Below are 27,972 nucleotides of genomic sequence, written 5' to 3' on the forward strand. Positions count from 1 at the left end.
AATAAACAAAGTATCAGAAACAAGCTGAAACAGTCATCAAGCAAGAGGAGAAGCTATGACACCAAATTCTAAGATGCCTAGCTGCTTTAATTCCCGTACTGTAGCTCAGACCCTGTCCCTCTACCATTTGGTAAGTAAAAGAAGTTATAAAAGCCAATAAGCTCTCTCTAGGCTAGGGCCCTGGGTTGGGGCCTATAATACTGGCACTCTTTGCTAAATTTCACACTGAATAAATAACACACTGAATAGTTGATCCAAACTTGTATGTGTGATTCCAGTTAGTAATAATTACAGCTGGTCTAGGCGGGGCTTGTCAAAAAGGGAGCGTTCTTGTTGAGAAATGTCCAGACTAACCATAGGAAAAAGGCAATAGAATGGACAGGTTGAAATATATGTTCAAGTGGTAAAAAGTGATTAAATTTATAACTGAATGAACAGTAAAAAATATGTTGATTACGTAAAATAATAAGCAATCAAATAACAAAATTATAGTATGTTGATATGATGTTATAAATGATACGGTAAGTGCTAAGTAGATCAGACCTGGGTGATATAGGATGTATGTATTTTATACTGCATTGAACCAATAAAGCTTCCTTCAAAATGCAGCTTTCAAACAAGGTTACCCAAGTTTCTTCGAATCTAGGTAAAATATGCAAAACCAACAAAGTTGAGCCCAACTGAGAGACTTGTTCATCCGTAAAGAATAGGACCATATATTTTTCTGAAGGTATTGCTCACATTTTAATAGGCTACATAAATATCAATGTAGACATATACACACAAACATACACTTAAACACCTTACATAATTTTATTGTTGCTTTTGCATTGATGTGGCATTTGATTTGGATAGAGGAAAGGGAGTCTGTGCTTTTATCCTATACCTTTTGACGTGACAAGTAAGACACCATGTGACTGTATAACTATCAGGTAACAGCACTCCAACAGAAAATCATCTGATGGATTATGTAGTAGTAACAGTATTAGGGGACAGTGCAGATAAGCACCTGATATCTTACATTAGACATCTTATTAAATGAGGGACCGTTAAATAGGAGAGGCTATCAGATCTTCCCTATTCATTGTACTTGTCCTGACCTAGTACCCTGCATATTTTTAATATACAGAGGGCTAAAACAGTTCCAACCCAATACTGGTCCATGATGTCAAATATTTACTTAAAACATTGAAATAAGAATGATTCCACTATATGATTCTGCTACCATGTAAGACAACATCATAACCAAAAAGGCAATTTAATCTAGGAACCAATTAATATTTTTATTTTTATGCTACATCTTTGAGGGATTTAGCAAAAACAAGTGGATGACAGATTTACTTATGCTGTAAGCAGTGTGCCTTGCTAAGTCTCTTTCCTCCTACGCTTTTATTCACCATGCCCTCTGTATTGTACAATGCAACATATTATTATCTTGTCCTGCTCTACCTACCCGGATTTTTCTATGCAGGTTCTAATTCGTTAATCTTACTTTATCATGAATAATAAACATGCCATTTTTCTTGTAAATGAGAAAATTCACAAACTGTACTAATTCATCATGTATTTACAGACCTGACAGATACTGAATTTTTGAATGTCTTATTTTATACATGTGATGTAATGTCTTCTAATTATTTATTTTCCTTTGCAAAATTCTTCACATACAGTTTTGCTAAAAAGCTGAGTCTAAGATAGTTAACCACTTGCCTATTCAGAAAGGAATCAGTCTGGAAATTAGACATCGTGAAAGAGTTTCTTTATTCTACAGCTTGAAAGGCTGTCTATTTCACATATATTTTCTCCCAAACTCCAAATGTAAACTGCTTAAAGCGTTTGTTCATCCAGAGGATGTTATGTTGAAAAATGAGAGCTTGAAAGTCCCCTTAGTCTTATCCCAAATATCAAGGTAAAATGTTCTTTCCGAACCCTACATACAGTATGGTGAGGCGCATTCAAATCTTTCTAATTCTGCCCAGTGTCCACCAGTGTTCCCTGTAGTATTCAAAAAATTTGGGATATTTTCGTTGCCTTGGAATTGTTTCAAAATCTTTGGTACAATAACTCCTTTGGTTTTGAAATAAACGACTGTATGTGCCAGCCATTTTTTTTCTCATTTTTATAATTACAAAGATGAGTACACTTTAGGACAGCTCTGCCGTTCATATTAAATAATAAAAGGTTTTAAATTGAATTTCTTAGGGTTATAGGCAACGACCCTAAGTCCCATTTTTTTGTGTGTTTGAAACTATTTTTTACCAGATTTGTCATACTTCCACTACAGTTCACTTATACCGTATATAGTAATTCAACAGATCCTTTGTATTTTTTACAGTGATATAGGGCATACACTATACAGGATATGTGCCTTTAGCGCTGTAAACTGAAGACCATGCATGTAAAGATCCACTGCAGATCTTTGTTTGCTTTGACCAGCTATGTTCTGGGTCAGATTGGACCCTGGTTGGCAACTGAGCTAACAATTGTATTATAATGGGCACTATGCAAACCTGGGAGAAGGAGAGGACCATATCTGCATGCCCTGTGCAACCCATACATGTGTCAATAAGACACTGAGTCCAGTTTGGCAAGTTTAGGCATAGGTTATAGCAAATAAACAATGAGCTGTATTTTTAATAAGTATACCTAATAACAGTATGTGTTTAGAATAAGGTCTCTTCCTGCATTCCTTATAAATCCTTATGAATTTAAGTCAGGGGTGTGATGCTTTAATTTGCACCCACGTCGGCTCAAGCAAAATATGAAGTGGCCATCTTTTGAGAACTTTACAATAAGCAATTCCCCTCATTTAAACTGTGAATGATTAGCATTCAAATGACCGTAAAAGAATGATAAATAGCACAGATGACTTATTTTTAGTTTAAAAACTCAGGTCTACCTCTCCCAGTACAAATGATTCAAGATTTGCCATATTGCCATATGATTACTTATGAGGCCCCCCCCTTACATACAAGGCTATTGTCTCCTGTATAGCATGCTTATTTCCCCTGGGTTGTGGTACTGAAACTAAATGTCATTTATTGTACGTGCACCACTGAGCTGGAGAGTGAAACAAATTCCCATAAATGAAAACACTGAAATGATGAGGACAATGCATACAAGTAACAGCTATGATACTGCGAGTGATTTATCAGTCAATCAAGCCCTCAGTCATTTTTTACTTTGAAATAGATTTAACATTTAACTAGCCTTCTGATAAGCCTTTCCGAAAATATCTGCAATTCAGCAGTGTTCTGAAATCTCATTCCTTATACAAGTGTGTCATTAAATTTTTTTCTAATTAGTTTACCACTCATTTGAGAACTGCTCAGCTAATTTGTCTATTACTAAATTGTGAAAAAGAGACATGATCCAATAAATACTGTTTTTGTGCATAATGCAATTTACTAATTAGTTTTAATACTTTGCAAATGTTTAGCAAAAACATTTCTTGCTACATTTTTCCACTCTGCACTATATTTATCAAAATAAAGCAGAAACTATCAATAGGTAATCAGGGAGCGATATCTATAAAAGCGTTTGGGAATTAACTGGGAAAATTTACTGCTCAAGATTCATAAAGTTATGCTTAGAACATTGCTTTATAAAGAGACCTACTTTACCGACAATATAAAGATACCATTATTTATCCTTACTAATCACTACAGCCATGGGCTTAAATTCAGGATGCTTGGCATATACTGTGCCCCAGCTGTTTGGATATAGTATAAAATTGTCACAAACCGGCATTTTTTTTTTTTACAAAACTTTACTTAACATAGGTCAGGCCTGATCTGAAAATCAGTGGATTCTAGCAAATGCCAGAGGGACTGCTGTAAGATGCCATAGACAGTCACTATTTATTGGAATTGTGGGGGCTGTTTGGGCCTCTGTGTACTTAAAATTCCAGGGCCTATTTTAAATCCCAGACTGATTGTGTGCCTCTTGCCAAGGGCCATGTGATGACATAATGAAACAATCTGAGTAACATACCTTGGTCCTCATTTCATTCACATTAGTTGATAACGTTGACCAGACTTCCATATATTGTAAATCAATTAACTTATATAGTTTGAGAAAGAATGCCTGTCTATGCCAGCACAGACATTTTTATAAACCCTTGCAAATCACTTAAAAGAGAATTTCAGGCCAAGAATAAAGTGGCACTGAAATGGGTATTGACCTAACATATGTCTTCCCATTAGTCATGGTTACAAGTTTACAAGTTCCGACAACAGCTGGTTCCTGTAATGACATAAAAGCGATACCATGAAAAACATCAGTTTGTCTTAAAAATAACTTGCTATTTCCCCAGAGATACAGACTTAAAGTAAATTGTAACAAAGAATGGAAACATGTTATGCTGTCAAATTTTTGGAAATTCAAAAACCTTCCAAAATTTATAACTGAAGAGAAAACATGGCAATGAGTCTATACTAATGTTTACTAATGTTCAAAAATGAGAATGTTAACTAGAAAGGGAAGTTTGAGAACAAACTTCATGTTGGGTTGAAAAACATGAAATCTGATTGGCTGTTGTTGGCTCCGCCCACTTTTTCTAACCTTTGACCACAGTTATATAGTAAAAACCACTGAGCAAAGTTTGGGAACCCTGGTTTTAATAATGTCTGAATGGCAGCAATTTAAATTTCCCCACTGAAAGTCAATGAGTGACATCTGATTGGCGATCGGTGGCTCCGCTCACTTTTTCTAACCTGTAACTGCAGTTACCCAGTGACTAACTCTGCAAAGTTTAGGGACCCTAGGATTAATAGTTAGTTTTAAATTTAAACCATTAAAGTCAATAGGTAAATTGTGATTGGTGGGTGTAACCACTTTTACGTAGTCAGCCAGTGACTGATTGTGCAAAGTTTAGGAACCCTGATATCAATTTAAACCAAAAAAATTCAATAGGTGAAGTCTGATTGGCTGTTGGTGGCTCCACCCACTTTTTAAAAACCTAAAAATCTAGTCCCTTGGTGACCCTGGTGTTAATACTGTGAGAATGGCAGCAGGTTGGATTTTCCCATTGAAAATCAATAGTTAAAATCTGATTGGCTGTTGGTGGCTCCACCCACTTTTTCTACCGCTGAACCGCAGTTACCTGGTGACTAGCTCTGCAAAGTTTGGAGACCTTAGTATTAATATTAAAAGAATGGCCGCAGTTTAAATTTAAACATATGAAGTCTATAGGTGAAATCTGATGTTTTTTCTGTTGTTGGCCCTGCCCACTTTTCTAAACTTGGAACATAGTCACCCAGTGACAAACTGTGCAAAGTTTGGGGACCCCGACATTAAACATGTGAGAATGGCTGCAGTTAAAATTTCCCCACTGAAAACAATGAAAGAAACGTGATTGACTTTTGGCGGCCCCGCCCTCTGTTTCTAACCTTGAGTACGTAGTCACGCAGTGACTTACTGTGCAAAGTTTGGGAACCAAATCAAACCAATAAAAATCAATAGGTGAAATTTGATTGGCTGTTGGTGGCCCCACCCACTTTTCAAAACTAAAACTGCAAGTTTGGGGATCCTGGTGTTAATTTTGTGAGAATGGCAGCAGGTTGAATTTCACCACTGAAAGTCAATAGGTAAAATCTGATTGGCTGTTGGTGGCTCCGCCTACTTTTTCTAACCTTGAACTGCAGTTACCTGGTGCCTAACCCTGGCGTTTGGGGACCCTGGTGTTATTACTGTGAGAATGGCAGCAGGTTGAATTTCCACCAAGTCAATAGGTAAAATCTGATTGGCTGTTCACAGCTCCGCCTACTTTTTGGCATCCAACTTTCATCATATTTTCATTCAGGCTGACCCCATGACTATGTGATTCAAGTTTGGGGAGTGTAGCCTCAAAGCTGTAAGATTGGCAGCAGTTTCAATTTCCCCAAAGTCAATGGATGAAATTTGATTTGCCTGTTGTTGGCCCCTCCCACTTTGAGGCCATCCAACAAATGTCACTGTTTCATTCGGGGTGACCTCATTATTATGTTATTCAAGTTTGGGGGGTGTAGCTTTTAAGCTGTAAGCGTGGCAGCAGTTTGAAAATATTCCCTGTCAAAGTCAATGGGAAAATTGGGGGGTTCGGAGCGGCGCCACAAAAAGACGGGGGGGCACAACCGCTTAGAAAAGCACAAGCAACCTGCTCTGCCATAGGGCGAAGAAGTGTGGGGAGTTTGGGTGTTGTACCCCTAAAACTGTAGGAGGAGTAGCGTTTAGAAAATGGGGGGCGCTAAGAATAATAATAAGAAGCGGAAGAATAAGCCAAAGTCGAAGGACAGTATGTTGGGGTTTTCAACCCAACATAATAAATGAGTCTCTTAATTTATACACAAGTGCACACACACACGCAGACACACACACAACTAGATCAAATTCTACTGAAGTATGTTGCAACAAAATAAATGATGGACACCATTATAATCAAATAATTCAAATGTTATAAAATGACTTCCTTTTTCTCTGTAATAACTAAACGTGCCTTGTACTTGATCCCACCAAAGATATGTGTAATACTTTTTTAAAGTCAAACTGTCCTATTGAGTTTATATTATAATTAAAGGATTTTCTAGTAGACTTAGGGTACGGAGATCCAAATGACAAAAAGACCCCTTATCCAGAAAACACCTGGTCCCAAAAATTCTGGATAACAGGTCCCACACCAATGTATATCATTATATATTTTCAATGTTTGTGCAATTTCAAAAGCAACAATCTCTCTGCTCCATATATCTACAGTTTGAAAGTCTGCTCCAACCTCTTTTTATACTATTGCTTTGGAACTGTGATTTTAAAGTCTTGTGGTTTTCTGCACAGTTAGAGTTGGATCTAATTTTCATGGTAAGAAGAATTTATAGCAAGCTATACCTGCGGTATGGTCTGCCAAATGATCCCATTTTGTGCAGCTCTTACTAAATAAATATGTTTTAATGTATGTTCAGAGTAAAATAGATTGGTGATGTTACTTTTTCTTGTTGTTTACAACAAAATTTAGAAGCTGGCATAAGAGATGACTGATTTCTCAACAACAGTATCTGACTTTAAGCCATCCATGTTAAGATTACTGGTGTACCTTTACAGGGACACCTATGAAAGAATACTTTGAACTCTGGCATTACCTGTAGAGGTTGCATTAAAAGGGGAGGCCTGTGACTGGTAGATGGATACTAAGATATACAGCTCTTCTTAAATATATTTATTCCTTTGTGTATTGCCGAGTTCCCCAAATTCTGCAATACTTTCCAGTGGTTAAAATAATATAAGGATTTCTGCAGGGACACAGTGTGCACATAGTGCTAAATTGGTGAACTGGGAATTGATTTATTTGGTTTTATCAGTGGGGAGATTCTGTTTTGCTTGTTTCTTTTTGTCTTGTTTTTCTTTTTTTTGTTTGTTTTTACTGGAGGAGCTGTCAAGTCAGATAATTAGGTGAAAATCTATAAGTCTGATTATGTCTATGGCAGAAAGCTATCCACAGAATACTCACAGGAGCGAATCCATTGATATCTACAGTAAAAATACAGATATTGTTTATACCAGGGCAGTAAGGCAAGGGATTTATGGATTATTTAGCTGAGAGGAAGACATAATAATTATAGCCAAAAGCAAAGCAAGGATATAGCGCTGGAAAAAATACTTTAATTTTAACGAGCTGGAGCAAGAAAGAATAAAACTGAAAAATTTAACACTTATCGAAAAATAAATTTTAAAAGATCTGCTTTATATATATGCCTCCCTGTACACTGGTGTGTGCCAGTCACAAGGTGAACCATCATTCTTAGTTCACATGTTTGTTTCATGGGCTTATGATTTAATCCATGGAATAGAAGAGCTGACCACACTGAGCTGCCTAATTGGTAAAGCTGGTACTTTTGAATGAGTTATAGTACGACTAGGAGGCTGTAGAGCTCATTTATGTCTGCAGATGCAGTGGGCAACTTGTTTCCCCACAGTGAGTTGTGCATAAAACCAAGTACTTGCATTACTTCTGTATAGTTGCGCTCAGTGCCACTCAGTCCTACCTGCTTTCTATTCCAATAAGGCGCTGCTGCACCTGTTGACATAGGGGAATCCTGGAGTTACCGCCAGCTCCTTACCAGGTTGTAGCTTCAGAGTTCCCTTCATGCCCTGTGTAAATAGGCACAGCTGAATCGAGTGCAGACATTACACACACATCAAACACAGGAAATAACACCAGGCAGACTTCAAAAATATTCAACTCAGCTGTGGGAAATTTACGACAAAGCACATATAATTGCATCAGGTTTAGTGCCTGCTTGCAGCTGAAATGACTCTTGCATTCTGGGAAAAATGATGCATTGTGGGGGAAAAAAAACATGGCGATTGTGCTTGAAATTGCACTTTGCAATCACTGTGTCTGTTAACATAAATAAGCCCTTGTGTCCAAGACCGGAACTAGGGGTAGGCAGAAGAGGCACCTGCCTAGGGCACAAAATTGGGGGGCGCCAGGCAGGAACCTCTCCTGCCTACCCCTAGGCCGCAATCCCTCCTCTTTGCCCTCCGTGCCCATGGGGGCAACGACTCTCTCCCACCCCCGCTCCTTCCTCGACGGAACTGCGCATGCGCGCACATGCGAGGGGGGGGGTGCAGGGGTGAGGTGGCCGACTGGGTTGCCTTGGGCGCCCGGTCGGCTTGGCCCACCCTGCTTGAGTCTGGTAATGCTGCTTTGCTGTGAATCATCTCTACGTGTTTTTTAGCCGAGGCAATTCTCAGTATTGTCTATGGCAGGGTATTTTCTGGCATTTAGTAGTCTTGACAAGAAGGTGCTTCTAAGTAGCTTTGTGTGTCTTTACCCTGAGATTACCTTATGCCCAGGGCTGATGTTTTATTGTCAATTCCCTAGATAGTATGAAACCAACATAAATTACATGCTAACTGGTATATGAGTCATAGAAATGTGATACCACTTAATATGACAGGGACTGTAGCACCATAATAGCTAAGAAGGAAGACAGATGGAAGTAAAATGTAAGACATCCAAAGTAATTCCATGATGCTGACCCCATGGGAAAATTTAAAGAAGAAGGAAAAGACAGAAGAGAACAGGTCAACGCACATTTATATTTTTCATATTTGTGAATACTCTACATAACACCAGACTTAAAAGGAGAGCTTAAGAAAAATTTAGTAAATTAGCATTTCTAATCTCTACATCTGCTTAGAAACTTGAATGCAGATTCCAGCCAAGTCACTGCCAGGAAAACTTGTGTCATTTGCTAGTTCTATGTGAGACCCAGCACAACAGCCAGATGCATCTGGGTAGAATACAATCAGCTTAAATTCATGGAAAAGCACAGACACACATGCAGGGACAGATTTTTGTGATTTAGAGGGTATAAGAAGTTGTAGGAATCAATATTTTCTTCCAGAAAAGGGCAATGAGAAACATGGCACCCAGAAGAATAACATTTCATAATTAGTTTTAGGTTTAGGTTAGTGTTAGAATAAACGTGTTAGAGTGAAGGTTACTGATTAAGCTGTATAGCACAGTGGGCACATTTTTAAAATGTTGCAAAGTAATTTTCTACATAATCTGCTTTATCATTTTATGCAGAAAAGCATTTGCACTCATTACCCACCTGGATATGTTTATTTAGCCAAATGCAGGAGTTGTGCCCCCTTTGTAAGCTGGTAATGAATGATACTAAAGCTGGGCGTCATGGTATTTCTGCTCAGCCTCAACCAGGGCAGTAATCTGTGAGGTTAGCATTAGCAATGGAATTTCTTCTGCATTTTAACGGTTGGTGTTTTGCTGTACTGAAATAGCATGTTTCTGGGTAGCTGTCACTTGCAACCAAGCCTTAACCACATCCTTTACACAGACTGGTGTTGCCTGCATTCTCCACCTAATTATGAACTGGGGGCTATACTGTGTACTAACTAAAATCCAAAATGATTTCACATTTTAACTCACAGATGTCTGATATGTTCAGTTCACCTATATGCAACCTTGTCTTCCACAGCAAAGCTCAAAGAGGCTACAACCTGTGCTTATTAATAAGTGAACCCCTGAGGTTCCAATTCCATAGGAAGGCAACCAAACAGTACAAATAGGCATCAATTGAAAGTCAATAGAATTCACCATCAAGCACCAGGTCCTGCCTACTGACAGCCACATGTTGCTTGGGTGAAAAAAACCTCAAAATCCTTACAACAGGAATCTGTATTCTCCCCCCTACAATTTTTTTGTGCTGCATATATATATATATATATATATATATACATACATTATATAAAGGTATATATAAAACAAGGTTGCCACCCTAGTATAATCCTAGGACTCCTTAGTTAGTTGTGAGTTACATAAAGAGCACTATACAATTAGAATGAAGTGCAGTAAATTTCAGCAGATTTACACCAAGTTCAGCAGATTTACACCATGATGCTGAAGGACAGCATGGCTAAGCAAGAGAGTTTTGTTGATGTAAAAGACATGTCCATTAAAGATAAATGCCTGGTGATCCTGTCAAATAAATATAAATATAGACCAGGGAAAAGAAAGATGAGGAGACCAGACAAACTGTGTCATGTACATGTCATTTACTGTCTGTGACAAAGCAAGTTTAATCGTTTCAAAGGGGTGATTCAGAAGGAGACAGAGTGTGAAATGCAAGATGAGAATGTTTCATGTTTGCAGAAAAGAAAGGGGTGTAAAAAAAAAGGAAGTGTAGCAGCAACTTCACTGTTCAGTCCTTGACAAATGTTATTGTAAATTGAAGTTGTTGCACTGTAGCTGCTAGGAGCTCACATAAAGTAGTACAGTTAAGCTGCTGACCATTGGGTAATGATGTGATTGTGCTTACTGTATTACTGCAGGTTCCTATTGCCCCCTGCAGTACATGTGACATCCTCCCATTACTTTCTACCCCTGCTTATGTGACTTTCATGTATATGGGAGAAGGTGGAAATATATCACCAGTTCCTAAAAGTGCTCTGTGTGCCGAGTTCATCATTATTCTTGGAAAAGGGCACTTGATATGCTCTGAGTACTACAGATGACTGCAAGTGTTATATGAAGAATTTATTTTACAGTGATACACTTCTTCCATCCTATCTTATTATTATTTTCTGAATGTATTAGACTATTTAAATCAGGTGAAAATGCCCTTAAATAAAAATCTTCAACCGGCATAAATTCTGTCCTTTAAAATCTGAAGCACATCAGGATAAATATACAATATATGCAGTACCCTGCCCTAAGGCTAAAAACTGAGCAGACTATACTGCAGGGTTAATAATGGGAAGGATGTGGATTCAGGCCACATAGCACAGGTTGGAGATAAAATGAAAAACTTCAATATAACTGCATGAGCCAGAAATGAGTCTGACAGCTGAGAGATATCTGTTGCAGAGCCATTTGAAGCTTGCAAATAAAGAGTGGGGTAGGAAAATAGAAAAGAACTAAAGAAAGGATGCAATGCGCAGAGTAAGAAAAGAGAGTTCAAAATATACTTACAGACTTAAAAGTATTGTTAGACAAAGAAAACTCTATATAGTGAGAATACAAATATATTGACATGATGTGGATAATCCTCAAAGAGGGCAGAGATGAAGGTAAGGACATTACAAGACTGTAAGAAATGTGGTCATAAAAAAGAATGGTTGGAGTGGCATTTTGAACTGTATACTCTTTGTTTGGACGTTCTGTTACAGGAGCACAAAACCCCAGAATACAAATGTCTTCATGCTGTCTGGGGTGTTTTGTAGTATAGACAAACTGTAACTATATTGCTATATAAAAGGGAAAGCAGAAAAAATTCAGGAACAGATTTATCAAAATGTGAGTTAAGAGCTTAATACATAAAAACTCACCCATGTTCTATTTATTCCTAAGGGATTTTTAGAAGCATATTTATCAAATGGGGAACTCTAAGGGGCACATTTACTAAGCAGTTTTGAGATAAAGTTGGATATTTTCTTACTTCTAGATCATTTCGAGATTTATGAATGGGTTTTTGTGTTGTTCCCTGAAATATTCGAGTTTTCCTGAAAATAACTCACATAATTTGTGATTTATTAATGTTTAATTAAATTTCTTTTGAAAAAAAGAAATTAAACAGGTTTGATCTGTTGAGCACCTCTGAGTCCTATGGAGGTTTAGAATAGTAGAGGAATAAAATAGTCAGTGACAGCCTGTCCTTGACACATTTTCAAGGACAAATGAATCCCTAGATTCAAGGGGAACATAATCCCTTTATTGTTTTCAGTTTCACCCAGCTTCAAGGGTAACTTAATCCCCTCATTGTTCTCTATTTCACACTTTTCAAGGGGAAGTTTGCCCCTCATTGTTTTCTGTTTCACCCATCTTCAAGGGTAACTTAATCCCCTCATTCTATTTCACGCTTTTCAAGGGGAAGTAAATCCTATAACTGTTTTCAGTTTCACCCTGTATCAAGTGAAACTTAAACACATTGGGGCCGATTCACTAAAGGTCGATAAAACAAGCGTTATTTTTAGCATGCGTTAAAAATGTTATTGCTTCTTATTTTATGGGACTTAACGCTCGATTCACTAAAATGACACGTGTCATAATTAATTATAATTAAGTGATGTTCTTTGCATTATTTAACTCACGATGAGCGCTTTTCTTGCATTATTTTCAGTATATTTCGTTGCGTGCTATATTTGCGCACAATTTTACGCACGTAACCATTACTTTCGGAAAACTACTGTTCTGAAAATGACCCTGCAAACTGGAGGATGCATCACTCTAGGGCCAACACATACTTGAATAAATAACACTGCAATGTCCATGTTGTGTTGCTCACGAACCACAATTCCTTCCAAGTGAGTACAACCATTAGTATCAGTTATTTAAATGGCCTTTTACCTTTTTTTTCATTCTGAGATCCTCCATAAAATAAAGTCTTACTTATCATATGCAAAGAATCATTTGTAATTCATTTATGAATAGCTGAAACTGAATGACTTGGCAGCAAGAAGCTTTGCCCAGAGTTTCACTGCTCTGCAGAGAAGTGTTTATGTGGGTTTCCTCCTTGGGCTCTAGCTTCCTCCCACACTTCAAAAACATGCATTTGTATGTCACTGATACGAACATTAGACCAGTGGTGATCAGACATTTTTTAATAACAATGTAACAGGTATATGCACACATTGTTGTATCAGCCCTAACTCATAGTTCCAAGAAAATCCTTGACGGCCAATTTTATTCACCCTAAATCTCACACAACGTGCCCTTCAAGGAGAATCTAGGAAAGTAACTAGGCATTTTCTCCCAATCTCAAAATTAGATTGCCCCCCCAAGTCAATGCTTTATTTCCCACGGTTTAGGGACCACACCATTGAACTGTGTTCTCCACTGTGGATGGGACTAATGTAAATGATTAATGATTTCTGTAATGAACTGCAGAATATGTCATTACATAAATAAAAGATAGCATTCATGAATTTGCTTTATTAACTCTTTCTTACTTTATTATTAGTCTTAAAAATGCCAGGACCTGGACCTGAGTTCAATATGATGGGGTAATACTCGAAATTTTCTGGAATCTCAACAGTACAAGATTATTTTTTAGAAATGTTTCAAAAGGGCCTGTATGGTACCACCTAGATATTGATCAGACTGGCTGAACTACATCAGGTTGGGACACAGTTTTCTCTCTACAGGCCTTTAATGTAGTTTTATCAATGACCTGGGGGTTAAAAGATCACATCAGCCCAATTCTACCCATCAAACATACAGATCTTAGGGCATATAGTTAATTTAAGAAAATGGATTTATGCACATATTTGTATACCGTCTTCACATATTATACAGGTATATATATATATACATTGTTTTATATTCGTTACTTATCCAAGTAAGTTTGTTTCTAAAAAGTTTGCTTTTCTTAATTTTCACTTGTTATAAAGTGTTTTGCCAAGGAAATGTAAATCTGTATCTAGGTAAGCTACTCAAGTGGAAGCATTATGATTTGAATCTGTCTTCATTTTATAATCTGAACCTGTTTACATACCAAATGATATTACATCAAATTATGTTGCCAGGAAACAATGCCTTGAGGGGAAACAAAATATTCAGAGAAGCCTCTATGACACTGTTCCCCCACAAGAAGCACAAGATTTGTAATAAGGAGCTGTGTCCATGATGTTCATCATTGCTCTATAAAATCATGTCGTCCGTAAGGGCTAACAAAATTGTGCAGTACAACTTAAGATACAGCAGCACTTAGCTCATAATGTGAAGATGCAGACATATATTTTTACACAAACACTCAATATTCAGCATATCTAGTTCTATTTTAGCTGTAAGAAAGCATGGGCAATCTGCAGACAACCAGTCTTTGCCTGACAGATAGATGCTAAGAATTAGGATTCAGAGGAGAGCTGCTGTGGAGCACAAAACCCACCACTTGGTTTTGGTAAGTCTCTTGTTATAGGTCATAGAAATGCTGTAGTATGTCCTAGGTATTGCAGCCCTATATATGTTATTATATACTATAGACATTCCTTGCGAGCTCACCCTTTTGTTTTCAATTGCCTGCCTGGGACTGCCCAATGTTGCTGATGCACTGTGAGTGAGCGCACTTGCCTCCTACAACTGCAGACAAGGAATTGCATTGGCTTTTAGTCCTAGTTGCATAATAGGAAGGACGATAGCCAAGGCTGGGAGATATTTGGTCTATCTGCTGTTATTAATATACAATTTACTCTGCACACTTACTAAAGGCAAAATAAACAAAGGTGGTATGCTTCTGCAGCTAAATTTCATTTTAACTTTTTGTATAGAAACAATACAACAAACTTACATACAAAACCTTTTCACAAGTGTATAGCAGTACATATGCACCACCCAGCAAATGGAAAGTAAGCTACCAGAAATCAGATATTGTTGGGCAAATGATAACCATCCCAATGTTTTAGCATGAGTCTTTGTCAACAACATGTGCCCTATACCCCATAACATGATTCTCCACTATAACTAACTTATGTTTTTTGTAGTTTTTTAAATATACTAATACTACTAATACTAATAGTTATTTGGTCATTGCCTTTTAACATTTACATTTAATGGGAATGTCTCATTCAACAACATCTACAATGGCAGTAAAGCCATTAGAGGGCATTAGAGACATTAGAAATGGTTTGGCTGATGTACAGTATATCCCAATGTGAATGCACTTTAATGCATATTTACTGTATTACTGAATTATCAGACCTAAGATGATGAACAGAAGATTTCCTTTTTTTTTAACAGTCAATTCACTTCAAGCTTCATAGTTTTTTTTATGATGAGTGACTTGTTCAACCTTTATTCTTTGCTTTGTTCAGGTGATGAGCATTTTTCTTTTGGTTGAAAAAACTCTTGATGTGAACAAGAAGAGCGACAGATACAATTCTACTGGTAAGGCTAAGGGTAATCTAGCTCCACGCCTCACAGTTAATTTCAGTCATTTGATACGAATAAATTATTTCTATAGCCGAGCATAAATTGTGTATATTTTATTCATCGATAAGAAGGCACAATTATTAAAAATAGTTTTAAAATGGTGTCAAACTGGAGCACACAACTGCCACTTTCTAGATGCCCCTGGTAGTTTTTGACAGGAACACAAAGCTTTTAATAGTAATCAACATCAATTAGTAAAAAAAATATTTACTTAATGCGTATATATATCAAAAGGTTTATTAAAGCAGGGTTCACTCGGACTGTATTTAATATGGAAATATTGTCTGATGGTTGTACCTTTGCTAGAATGCGCCTACATTAAAGAGAAGATTTTTTAAAAGGGTAATTATAGAGGAAAGATGTAAGTACATGTTTTGAGACATTTCTGACTAAGTACTCAGTTTAAATGTCAAAAAAGGCAACTGTGTTGGTTGGAAAGGAATTTTTTTATCCAGGTACCTCTTCTAAATGGTATTCCCTATCTGATGGTAAGCTCAAAAACAAACTGGGAGCTGGTGACTTCAGTTTTCCTTGGAATTCAGGAAAAGAAAACATCCATGAAAATGTAGAAACATTCCTACTTTGCTTAGCCACAGAAAACACCCATAACATCTGCCCAAGCTATGTAAAACCACAAAATGGCATTTATAGGGGTATGGAGCAGACCAGGCAACTGTTCTGTCCCTCTCTATATAAACATACAAATTAACTGCCCTGAATGTTTCTGCGCAGTACATGAACAACTGCAACCTATTTAAAGCTCTGAACAAACTATTAGTTCTCTAGTATTACTGTTCTATATGCCTTGGTAGTGTCCACACAAGGCTTAGGTGTCAAAAGGGCAGCTATACTGTCTAGCTACTGCTATAAGCTTTGTCGCTGAAAACAAAACAATCCTAAAAAAAGGTTCTGTGATGCTTTGTGTATGAATAAAAAAGTAAACTCTATGTAATCACTTTGTTCATCCTGGTAAGATATTTTGCTATTATAGCTATAGGTTTACTTTGATGATTATAAGGTCCTGAACCAGCCGTTAGGTCAATATGGTGCATGGTGATGTGTCCCTATGTGGAGGCATGTCCTTCCTGTTACACGGTTATCAATGTTATTGCTTCTTGCATAGCTCCTCAGTTAAAAGGATGCTTTTTACTCAGGCCTTGGTAATAAAGTTCTACTTGCTCTCCTAATATTTCACCTGATTCCGACCTGCCTGTCATTCCTGAACGCAAGCTGCCTGCCCAGACTTGGACCAGTTTGGCGTTAAAGTCTGTTTATCCCTGGTACCTAATTTTTGGCTCTCCAGCTGCTGTGCTTTCTGTATTCAACCCCAGACAACCCTTTAGCTAGTGTGAAGTTTTTGTGAGCCTTTATCTCAGCTACCTGCAGCTTGACGCTGATATTTTCAGTGATAATTTTCCAGATAATACACTTGAAAAGATTTCTGCAAAAACTACCCACATATTATAGGTGGGGTATATTCAAAATCATTCTGTTTCATCATAATTTGAGATTCATTGGCAAAATCTGTAACAAGCCCCCTTTTACTCCCCAAATACCTATGTAAACATCTATGTGCCCAATGACCTTCTGTATCTTACTCCCACCTATTCCCAATTCATAAGCCCCTAAATGAAGGATTGTAATTAGTCCCCTTTCCTACAGGTTTGACCCTTATATGGTTACATTTTTGTTTATAGGGCCTGGATGAAGTTACAGTGTATGCAACCCTTGAAGCCATGTCCCTGTCATTTTACAACTCTATTTCAAAATGCTATAGTAGACCATGGGGCTGATTTACTAACCCACGAATCCGACCCGAATTGGAAAAGTTCCGACTTGAAAACGAACATTTTGCGACTTTTTCGTATTTGTTGCGATTTTTTCGGCTTCTTTACGAATTTTTCGTTACCAATACGATTTTTGCGTAAAAACGCGAGTTTTTCGTAGCCATTACGAAAGTTGCGTAAAAAGTTGCGCTTTTTGCGTAGCATTAAAACTTACGCGAAAAGTTGCGCCTTTTTCGTAGCGTTAAAACTTAAATGGTGCAAAGTTTCGCGCAAGTTTTAACGCTACGAAAAATTGCCAGATTTTACGCAACTTTCGTAATGGCTACGAAAAACTCGTGTTTTTACGCAAAAATCGTATTGGTAACGAAAAATTCGTAAAGAAGCCGAAAAAATCGCAAAAAATACGAAAAAAATCGCAAAATACCGATCATTACGAAAAAAACGCAATCGGACTCATTTCGACCCGTTCGTGGGTTAGTAAATGTGCCCCCATATATTGTAAAAGCCCCTTACCAGTAGAAGAGATGACCAAAGATACTTTTTTTTAATGAATATAGCAACCATTTTCTGTATAGGTTGAAAGATTGTGTGGCGTAAAGGGGAATATTTACATATTTAAAGATGTGTATTTAAAAAGCTTTAAAATTATATTCTTTAATGGTTTGCCTGTGTGTAAAATTCTGGTATAAAATAAATTCTCATAAATTTGTACCTTTGACAATGATTTACCTTAGGTCTAGAGTAGAATGTGAAGTAGTAATGGTGTAAAATATTGGCATCATTTTAGGTGTGAAGCCTGGCAAAATACATATCTTTTTTAATATGTTGATGAGTTCTTTGTAATAAATGAGTTCTGTGATTGCAAAGCACTGTGTAAATCCATGCCTAAGGACTACAACATCTTTATTAATATGTTGATGTTATTTTCAGTATTTGGGGGCTCATAGTAGGGTTCATCATCAGCAAAAGGTAGCTATGGTGGACTGGGTTAGGCATAGGTACTACACAAATTTTCACCAACTTTTACAGCATTTTGTTTAAAGCAAAATGATTTTCCCACTGATATAAATATGCCCCTACAGACATGAGATAGATGAGATTAGATGTCAGACAACTACTATAGGTCATGCAACATTACAATGATTGTTGTACCACCTGTAACTGATCTCATCTTCATTCTTTAGCAACCTATGTAAGTTTAATTGACTTGTTACACTCCATTAATTGCCTTGAAAACAACAACTATATCACCGTTTAACATTTCATATTAATATGTCATAAAGTCTGGATAGCTGCCTCAACAATATCTAAGTTGTAACTCTGTTTAGTGAAATCATTTGAAATTCTCTATGTACTACATAATCTTGTTTTCATTGCTATATGTATTAATAAATCTGAAATGTGTCCTTTTTCCAGCTGAGGTTCTTTCCAGTTACATACTCTTGGCCATCCTATTTGTGATCAGCCTCTTGCTCTCATGTGGAATACTAATGGTATGTCAAACATTTATATATTTTTTTCCAACAGATTCAAATGAATAGCATTTATGGATGTGTGCACTAATTTCCAACCACTTAATAAAGTAGATGGATGGAAACAGGGTAGGAAGCAGAGAAGTGGCTCATCATGAAAAACTGATAATGAAATTAAATAAGAGCAATAAGTTAATGAAACAGGAGCAATAACGTAAAAATAGGTCTGCTCAGATGCTAATATTGAGCCTAAGCTCACCACTGTGCTAGCTTGCCAGCCAAACTTCACTTTCCACCTCTTTCCCTCCCTGTAAGGATAAACTTAACATGGAAATAGGACCAGGCTTGCCCTAAATGACAGAATAAATATTCTCTATAAAGGAATCTGAATTATCATGAATGAAATATACCTTCACATCAGCTATGACAATATTTCTGCATTCTTACTTTTGATAGCACTTACATGAATTTATGCCAGATTATGGTCCTTTCATAGAAACGTGGTCCCCTGGTTATCCCATTTCTGGCCCTGCAGTTCTTGGACCTTATCAGCAGTTCACTGATGTTCTGCAGCGTTTATATTGAACAACCTTCATTCCAAGCCTCTGAAGGAGTAAAAATGAAAGACAAAATGGTGGGTGACCTCAATTAATTTAGAAACTCTGTAGGTCCTTAATATGTGATCTTAAAACCCATGTTCCTGTATTACAGTCAGAGCGCCTGCTTCAAGCTCCAGCACAAATGGCCTTTGACATATGCCTCAACCTGCTGATTCAGTGCAGTTCTTTCTCTGTATTCCCATCTTACTTAAAGCTTGAGTATATCAACCCCATGGTAAGTAGAGGTCAATAACTTCCTTTGATGCTGTGTTTACAGACCTATCATACTGTCACTTTCGAGGTTACCCTTAAAAGCAGCATAATTTGTGATTCTGGTGGCTGTAGATTGGGAGCACTGATCCACAGCAAGTATTAAGCCTGTGATTTATTTCAGAATGCACTCTCTCAGCATTACTGAAACAGTCTTACTGTGCATAATGCTAATGTTATTGTCTATGCAGAAAAAAAAAATCAGCTGGAATGTTGAAAGAGTAATATTCCGTTTGTTAAGGTTCGGAGGTTCGGATCCCCTCTATAAAATACAGCTAGCAAGTTTAGTATTCATAACATTGCCATTGTCTCAAGTCTGTTTTGGATTGAATGGTAAAGTAACAACGATGCAATCTGCCATACTGGTTGTTTTAATGATATCTCATTCACAAACTCACATAAAATGTGTGCTTACATGAAGTATATGTAACTAGCCCTTCAGGAAAGGCATATAAACATACATATTTCAATATCTACTATTGGTCAGTATAGTTTTATTGCCCTTTAAGCAGTGAAGATCTAAACTGTACATGTTCTATGCTGCTGTCAGTTACTGAGCTAAGGGACAGACTCATAATATATTACATAGTACATAGAGAATGTAAATGTCACAATATAAGGCTGATAAGTAATTAAAATAGATAATTATTACATGGCAACTCTGAAACCAGTGCAACTAGCGTCAGAATTTAATATTCATCTTATATGATAGGCAAACTTCATTTTTTGCTTGATAATTTGCTACAACCCCTAAACTTAGCTTCTCAACAGCTGCTCAGAGCGCACTGAGCATGTGTGTGTCACTGACACTTCTAACAAAATTCAAGATGGGGAGCTCCTGTGACGATTGTAAAGGCCTGGATCATTGCTGCTATAGAGATGCTGAACCTTTAGGCTGGTGCATTAGCACACTGATTTTTTTGCTGCCATTTTGCAGTTTATGAGAAAACTGAAACATAACATGTTTAATATAGACTTCCTTTACAACTGATACAGGCACTAAGCATGTTTCAATAGAGCACCAAGGGCTGTTAAACAAGCCCATACACAGGGTACTGTACCAGTGGTGGGTACAAACTCTGCCCTATGCTTTATGCTTGTATAAGCAACAGTGAGCAGCTCAAACAGCTGCAAGTTACCTAGTAAGCACATGGTTCCTTTTGACGAGAATCATCTGGTGTTCCTGTCTTAACATTTTGGAATGATGTTCAAGGTTGAGTTGTGCCTGGGGACACATCCTGCCCACACCCTGCCCATTTAGCTATCAGCAATGGCAGGTGCTGCCAACACAAATGGGCAACTTTGTGCCACATTCGGCCTATTCATATTACGCACACATCTCAGGAGAGCAAGTACAAAGTTAAAAAACAGATGGTGCTAATGAAGCCCAATAATGATCCATGTTTGTTTTTTTAGAATGATTTTCCTAAGAAAAATATGTCTTCCAAGAAATACGTCCTGGACCTGGTTCTCTTTAACATCATGTACATTTCTGTTCTCATTTTAAAGGTAAATTGTCTACCCATTAACTCCTATGCACATGCATCCACGTTTTCTGGGGAAATTAGACCCTCAGCATGATTTTCAGCCTAATAACATTTTTAGGAGCAAAATCATCAGCATGCGTTTTAGGAGAAGCTGCAATTTTCTGTTCAACGGAAGGCATGTTTAAAGCTGATCTTCTCTCCATTTAAATATATAGCGTTTCCATTATTAGTCAACACAAAATCAAGGAGAAAGCAATGTCAACTGATTATACAACATGTTGCAAGCAATTTTCTCACAAAGAGGTTAAATGAATAGCTTGAATATCACTGCGTGTATCCTCCTAGCTACCTTCGCTGTGGATGATTTGAAAAGCAAATGTACTGCTCCATTAGCAGGGAATAAGCACAACACTGCATTTTAGTAGAAGGAAACTAATTTTGGACAAAGACTCTTCACATTGTTAGATTTTAAAAAAATTATATGGATTGAACTCTTTCTTTTGTGTGTGTGTGTGTGTGTGTGTGTTGCAGAACACTCCACCAATAAATATTTATATAAATATATAGAAAAATAGGTGTTGATTGGCACTGGTTGGGTATATCTAGAATGACAAAAACTGTCTACTACTTCCATAAACACTTGTAGAATATACTTGCAGGGCTAGAACCTATCATGACTGACTAATAGGTTAGTTGATATTTTCACAGCAATAGCACATTTCACAAAAATATTTTTCTTTGCTCCATGTTGTGTCCTGAGATTGAAGCATGATATTTCTCAAAGAGAAGGTTCCTTTTGAAACAGTATTAATAGTGCAGACCAGCCACTGGATTTTATTGAAAGAAGACTTGTTTGTGTGTTTGGGTCTCAGCACCTTCAGACTTGTTTATATGGAAAGTAACACAAAGTCCTTTCTACACATGTCATTGTGTCATCCTACTGTGGAGATGACAGAAGCCATGTACCAAAGCAGACTTTTATCACTGCTTCGTTCTGCAATAGAAGTGGCAAATACTGTGTATCATAAGTCTTTTCTGTCTGCTTTGCTTTGGCCTGATTCAGTGGCAGTGACAGCTTACATGGAGAAAATATGTATTTGAAAACATGATTTTGATTTCAAAATTCTTTCAAAGCATTTCTTTTCCTTAGCTGTTTATCAGACTGTCTCATTTTGCTATTTAATAGCACATCAATATCAGGAAGAAGCAATGCAAGAACAAGGGAACTAATACCCTTATATCCTACAGAGCATTATGGTAAACATACACATACTGAACAAGCCCCAGTCAGATATTGATCAGGGAGGCCATAGTTTTGGGTCAATGCATGGGCCAACTAGCTTGCAACTTGGTCCAGAGTGTCTGTGTATTTGCCCTTGTATGGGTCCTGTGTACCAGCATAGGTGTAAGATTCCACTAAGGCTTTAATTGAGATCTGGGGCCTTTGGCTCTGCATGTCTAGTTGTTGATTACAGGCCATACCCCCCATTATTCTCTGAATCCTGGCCCTATTTTTTCCTTTGTTCTGTGAAATGATATCTACTTATTTTTTTAAAATAATGTTTGACTTCCCAGTGTGTATTTTCCTGTATTTTAAAATTGTACAAAAAAAAAATTAAGTTATACATACATACAAGGTGCCCCTTTTTAATCCATTTGTTGTATCTGTGTGATTTGGAAACAAAAAATATTTTATTACCAGCCTCTCCTAATTCATACTTCTGAATTTTCATATGCATTATATGCATTATATATGCATTATTATATGCAGTATATATGCATTATTATATGCATTATATTTCATATGCATTGTAAGCTATGCTTTTCTCAATGAATTGCATCTGGCCCATTGCTGGCTAAAGGGCATTGTTTTTTTTTTGTTTTTTTATGTACGGGCCGACCAGCTTAATTCAGTCTGTAGAGGGTTATTAGCAGCTAGTATCTACCTATGTATGGACATCTTAAAAGACATGTAAAACATCTTGTTTGCTTTTAAAGCTCCATAAATGCTCAGCATAATATCCCTTAAGTTGCTTGTATGCAATTTGTAATAGCTTTGCTTCTGCCTCTAGGCAATTTTTATTTCACACATATGGAGAGTCTTTGTATCCCTTCATCATAAAAAATCTTCCAAAGATGAAGATGCTCAAAAGCAGCAGGAAATCTCAAAGGTGAGAAAGTTAAAATGTTGTCTAATGAACTGTAAGAATCTGTCTGGGATCAGGAGGACTATATTCATATCATTTCTTTTGTTAGCACATCATTCTGAAACGGCTGAACACTTCAGCGGTTACCTACGTCAGAGCCTGTTTTGTCTTCCCAGCCTCTGTCTGCTGGGTACACCTGTGTTCCAGAACACAAAAATCTACAGCTAAAATGCAAGATGTTTTCATAACATTACAAAATCTATATTCAATACGAAGAGTGCACTACACGAGGTTCTTTTATAAAGAAATGGCAGCACTGAAAACCACTATAGGGCTGTGCCTCTATATTTCTTGACATGCTACTTAATCCCATTCTTAGCAGACAAATCTAAAAAAATTGACCAATTTTTCCTGAAGGGTTTTGGAAACTCTATTTTCAGGGTCTATATTCAACTTAATATAAAATGCTGCAACTTGGGGGGGAGTGGGACTTAGCACTACCTAAGAAGAGCTAAGAAGGTTCAGCTGCTGTTAAAGTACAACTCCCAACAACCCACTGGCAGCCAAAAGCTTCTATATTTTGTACTGGAAGACAGATCCAACTGCTCCAATCTTTAGAATAAAAATCTGCAGATTGTTTCTTGCAGTGATGTCACTAGTGATGAGTGAATCTTTCCCGTTTTGCTTCCCTGAAAAAATTTGCAAAAGCGCATGGAAGTCAATAGGCGACTTTTTTTAAGCACAACAAATCATTTATGTGGGTGACATTTTTTACGAGCAACTTTTTTCAAGTCAGTGGGTGGTTTTTCTCACTCCAAATGCATTAAAGTCAATAGGCGTTTTTTTTTTTTTTTTGCTAACTTTTTTGTCTCTGCGACATCACTAGATGTCACCAGTTGTCCATCAGATAAGTTTTACCATGAAAGTTCAATTGATACAAACTCACCAGTTGAAATTTTGGGTGTCTGGCCCCCTACAGGGAAATCCAACTATGACTTTTCAATAAAGTAAAAACGTATATATATTATTACATTATTGCATTTCCTGCTATAATGCACTTCATCATAGGCTATGTAATGGAGCACATGTTGATAACAACTCTAGACTTGGTGGTTGAACTATAAATACCGACCAATTTACTTTGCTTATTGTGTTGTAACTTTCTAATTTTCACTTCTCTATGTACCCACAATTTTATCTCTTTTTGTTACAGGGAGTTTTGCCCTCTTATGAGGAAGCAGTCAGATCACAAGCCATTAAATTCCCCGTTCTTAAGTCTGCCACAGAGCCAAACAAGCAGTCCGTGTCAGATACTGGCCCCACCCTTTGCTAGGATGGAAGAAGACAGACAATAAGCAGACCAACGTGCAAAGAGAAAAGAGCAATGGAATATTCATGTCTTCCCTATAAATTCATTAAGGGAATATATATATATACGTACACTTATCACACTTGTTAGGCCTACACACACCTAGGAAACATGGAGGACACAAAGATAAATATACTAATTGTGAAGTTAGTAGTTTTGGCATTGTATTTAGACTGAGACTAAAAGTGGTTGAACTATTTTTATATGCCAAAATGCTTATGTGAATTATGTGTATGTGAGTTACACATGGGCCAAATTTGTTGCTGAACTCACACTTTCAATTTACTCTTCAATTTACTTCAGCTTTGTACAGAGCCCCAAAAACCCAACTTTAAACCATTCTAATCAAGAATTCTCCTTATATATTAAAAAAAATATAAAATTTCAACTGAATTGCAAAGAATAACATTGTATGTACCTGGCAAGAAAAAACTACAAGGTTCATAAATTCAAGATAAATAAATCATATGACTGAGAGACACTAGGCCTAGCTTTTGAAGCAGTTGAAAAGTAGTCAATTGCAAGCCTTTTGGGTATTCCCATTGCTTTTTGCCCCAGATCCCTATTCAACAAAATAATTGGGAAAACTATACGCTAGATGCTATAGATGTACTAAATCTATATGTTTTTGATTGGCCTTAATACTAGATATACTAGATGGTGGTAAATACAGTAGAGAATAATGTCACTGACATGTGGGAAAGTTAAGAGCTATGCCATATGTACTATAAAATAAGGGACCACAAGTCAAATACTTGAATAAAGAATCATGAGATATGGCACTTACAACAGTTTTGCTTAGTGAGACTCTAGTGCTGTCATACCTTGCTAACTTCACTTCAATTAAAAATAAGGTCACAAAACCTTTGAACCCTCCCACAGGTCCTTGCCGAAGTTCAGAAGTACTTGCTTTTTTATTCTGCATTCCCAACCTACTTTTATGTAGACCTGTTATGGATGAAATGACTGCCTTGTGAATTCACTGATGAATTTAGCAAAAGGCAAATAACCATTTTATCAGCTATAATACAGTTTGGATGATTAGCCATGGAATGCTGCCTTTTGTAATTCTTTCCCACTGAGTAGAGAGTGTAGATCAATCACCCAAAAGTAAAATTCAGAAAGAGAAATATGAATGCAAAATTAACAATTGATATCTACCCTGCTATGTTTGCAGTGTAAAGTATTCAAATTCTGTGGATTTATTTTTAGTTTATGAGATTACCTTTTGTGCAAACTCTTTTGTTGTAACTTCTTCCTGTATAAGAAACTCTGCCCATCTTGTATACAAAATAGTGAATAACCCTCTTAATAGTGTTTATTCCCAGTGCACAAAGAGTCAACGTGAATATTGCCATAGAAAGATATCTATAAATTTTATACAGATACAAAAAAGGGCAATCTGTTTTTTCAAATTCAGTGAAATAAAATGTCACTTTCTAATACTGGGTTGTTTCTCTTGTGATGTTTATTATAAATTAGGTGAGGTTTCTTACTGGAAGTCTCCCATAAAAATATAGGAGCAGTTACAGTAAGAGGCTATGATTTAGGGGTGCTGTATTGGGAGAGGAGGTGTGATTGTATGGCATGACAGAAGGTGTTACAGCAGTCTTACAAATGCATTCAGTTCTGCTATTCAGAGGCCTTAATTAATTCAAATATGCACAGCTCAAATGGCTTTCATTCATGATCTGAATCGTGTACAAAAATATGCATGAATGGAAACCATTTAAACCATGGGCTTTTAGTCTGCAAGTAAATTAGATTTTTTTTCCTTTTTCCAGCCCAAAACACAAAAGGGCATATTTATGAAAGGTATGTAAAAAATGGCATTGAAATACACTAAACATCACCACTTTAACACTGCAAAAGGATGTCTAAAATCATGCATATTTTTAATGCAAATAATTATTCTATGAAAAATTGTTGTCAAGGCTAGATCTAGGGGCAAGCAGATGATGTATCTATCCGGGGCGGGGGGGTCAGTTAGCAATGTACCACCATGCTCTCTCCCCAGCCCCTGTTTAACATTTTATTTTGCACAGCAACACGCTCCATGTATAACTACAAAATTATGTTTAAGGTAAACAATGACATAAAATGGGAAAAGAAAGAAAGGGGGCATTAAGGAAGAATGGCCCGTGGCAAGAAGAATAGAATTGTTTTTGAGTATATATGAGCATACACATACAGTTCTTTGCCTGAATTGGCCAATAACATGCTGAACCAAGTCAGACTCTCCCAGTCACTTGCCCCCCAGATTATTTGGTTCAGCTGCATAATAACAGAGGTCTATGCAGAGCCATCAGGAGAGGATTGCAGTAATTGGCCAAGGCTGTTCTAACTTGACAGGATTTTCTAAGCTGCCGTGTGTTTCACACTTTGTACCCTCTCCTACCATGAGCATTCCACAATGGAGCTGAAGGAGTTACACTTTACAGATGAATACAGTGCTGCCTGCGTCCGGCCCTCAGGTAGGCAGTTGTACAGAGCTGCACTGAACCCACCAGCACTGCGGTCTGCACCTCATGATGGAATTTCAGAGTGCACTGGGACCCAGTAATTGGGTCTGTGATTATGCACCCCCTAGTGCTCTTAGGCATCAGTAAATGGACCCTTTAGTTTCTGCACAGAATTATATAAAAAGCTTTAAAACTAGCATTGAGAGCTGCAGCTTTCAACAGTTTACACAAACAATGGCATGACTTAAAGCATTTAGGCTGTCATAAATTAGCATGATCAGCAAGGAAGTTAAAGAGAGGGATTATATATAGAGATGTGTGTAGAGAAAAGAGGACTATTATAGTGAGTAGAGGTAATATGAAGAAATCAGAAGAGTTATAGGGAGATGGGTGGAGCTATAAGGGGAAGTTATATGAAGAAATATGAGTAGTTATAGGGAGAGGTTATATACAGAGATGGACGAGTTGTCGGGAGGACTTATTTAGAGATTGCAGAATTATAGGGAAAGGGTATATGGGGAGATACAGTGACAGGGGAGCTTTATAGAAAGTTATTCTATAGAAAAATGCATGAAAATCATTGAAGGGGTGAGAGAGATCAGTCATTTGGAGCAGTGACAGGGCATTGAGAGGGATTACAATGAAGCATACAGTGTATGTCAGTGCATGTGACTTACATGTAAGAGGTTATAAGGAGAAAGACAGTGTTGTTTTGGGTATATTTATTGTAAAAAATAAAGATATATGTACAGTGTCAGTTCAAATTCATCAAAGAATATACATTTTAAAGAAAAGTGTAAAAAAGACTTGTTCTAAGGTATAGCAGCAGAGTAAGCACTGTAACTCATGATGCAGAGGGTATGTTGTGCCTTTGCTAGCAGCCTATTGCCTTATGACAGTAAACTCTGGTGTGGATATTTTGTGTACGCACTAGCTGGAATTAGCCCTGCAGCTG

The 27,972-nt window shown here is 37.1% G+C and overlaps 1 protein-coding gene across 2 annotated transcripts; it reads left to right on the forward strand.

The window, feature by feature from the left end:
- Positions 1 to 46: 46 nt before the first annotated feature.
- On the forward strand, positions 47 to 26,001 carry laptm5 (lysosomal protein transmembrane 5). Of its 2 annotated transcripts, none has more exon segments than NM_001195709.1 (8): positions 47 to 130; positions 15,307 to 15,379; positions 18,628 to 18,704; positions 19,180 to 19,317; positions 19,395 to 19,517; positions 20,969 to 21,061; positions 23,112 to 23,210; positions 24,400 to 26,000. In NM_001195709.1, coding segments are annotated over 8 exon segments (798 nt in total). In that variant the 5' UTR covers positions 47 to 55; the 3' UTR covers positions 24,520 to 26,000.
- The last annotated feature ends 1,971 nt before the right edge of the window (positions 26,002 to 27,972 follow it).

This window comes from Xenopus tropicalis, chromosome 2, assembly GCF_000004195.4.
Source record: "Xenopus tropicalis strain Nigerian chromosome 2, UCB_Xtro_10.0, whole genome shotgun sequence".
NCBI lineage: Eukaryota > Metazoa > Chordata > Amphibia > Anura > Pipidae > Xenopus > Xenopus tropicalis.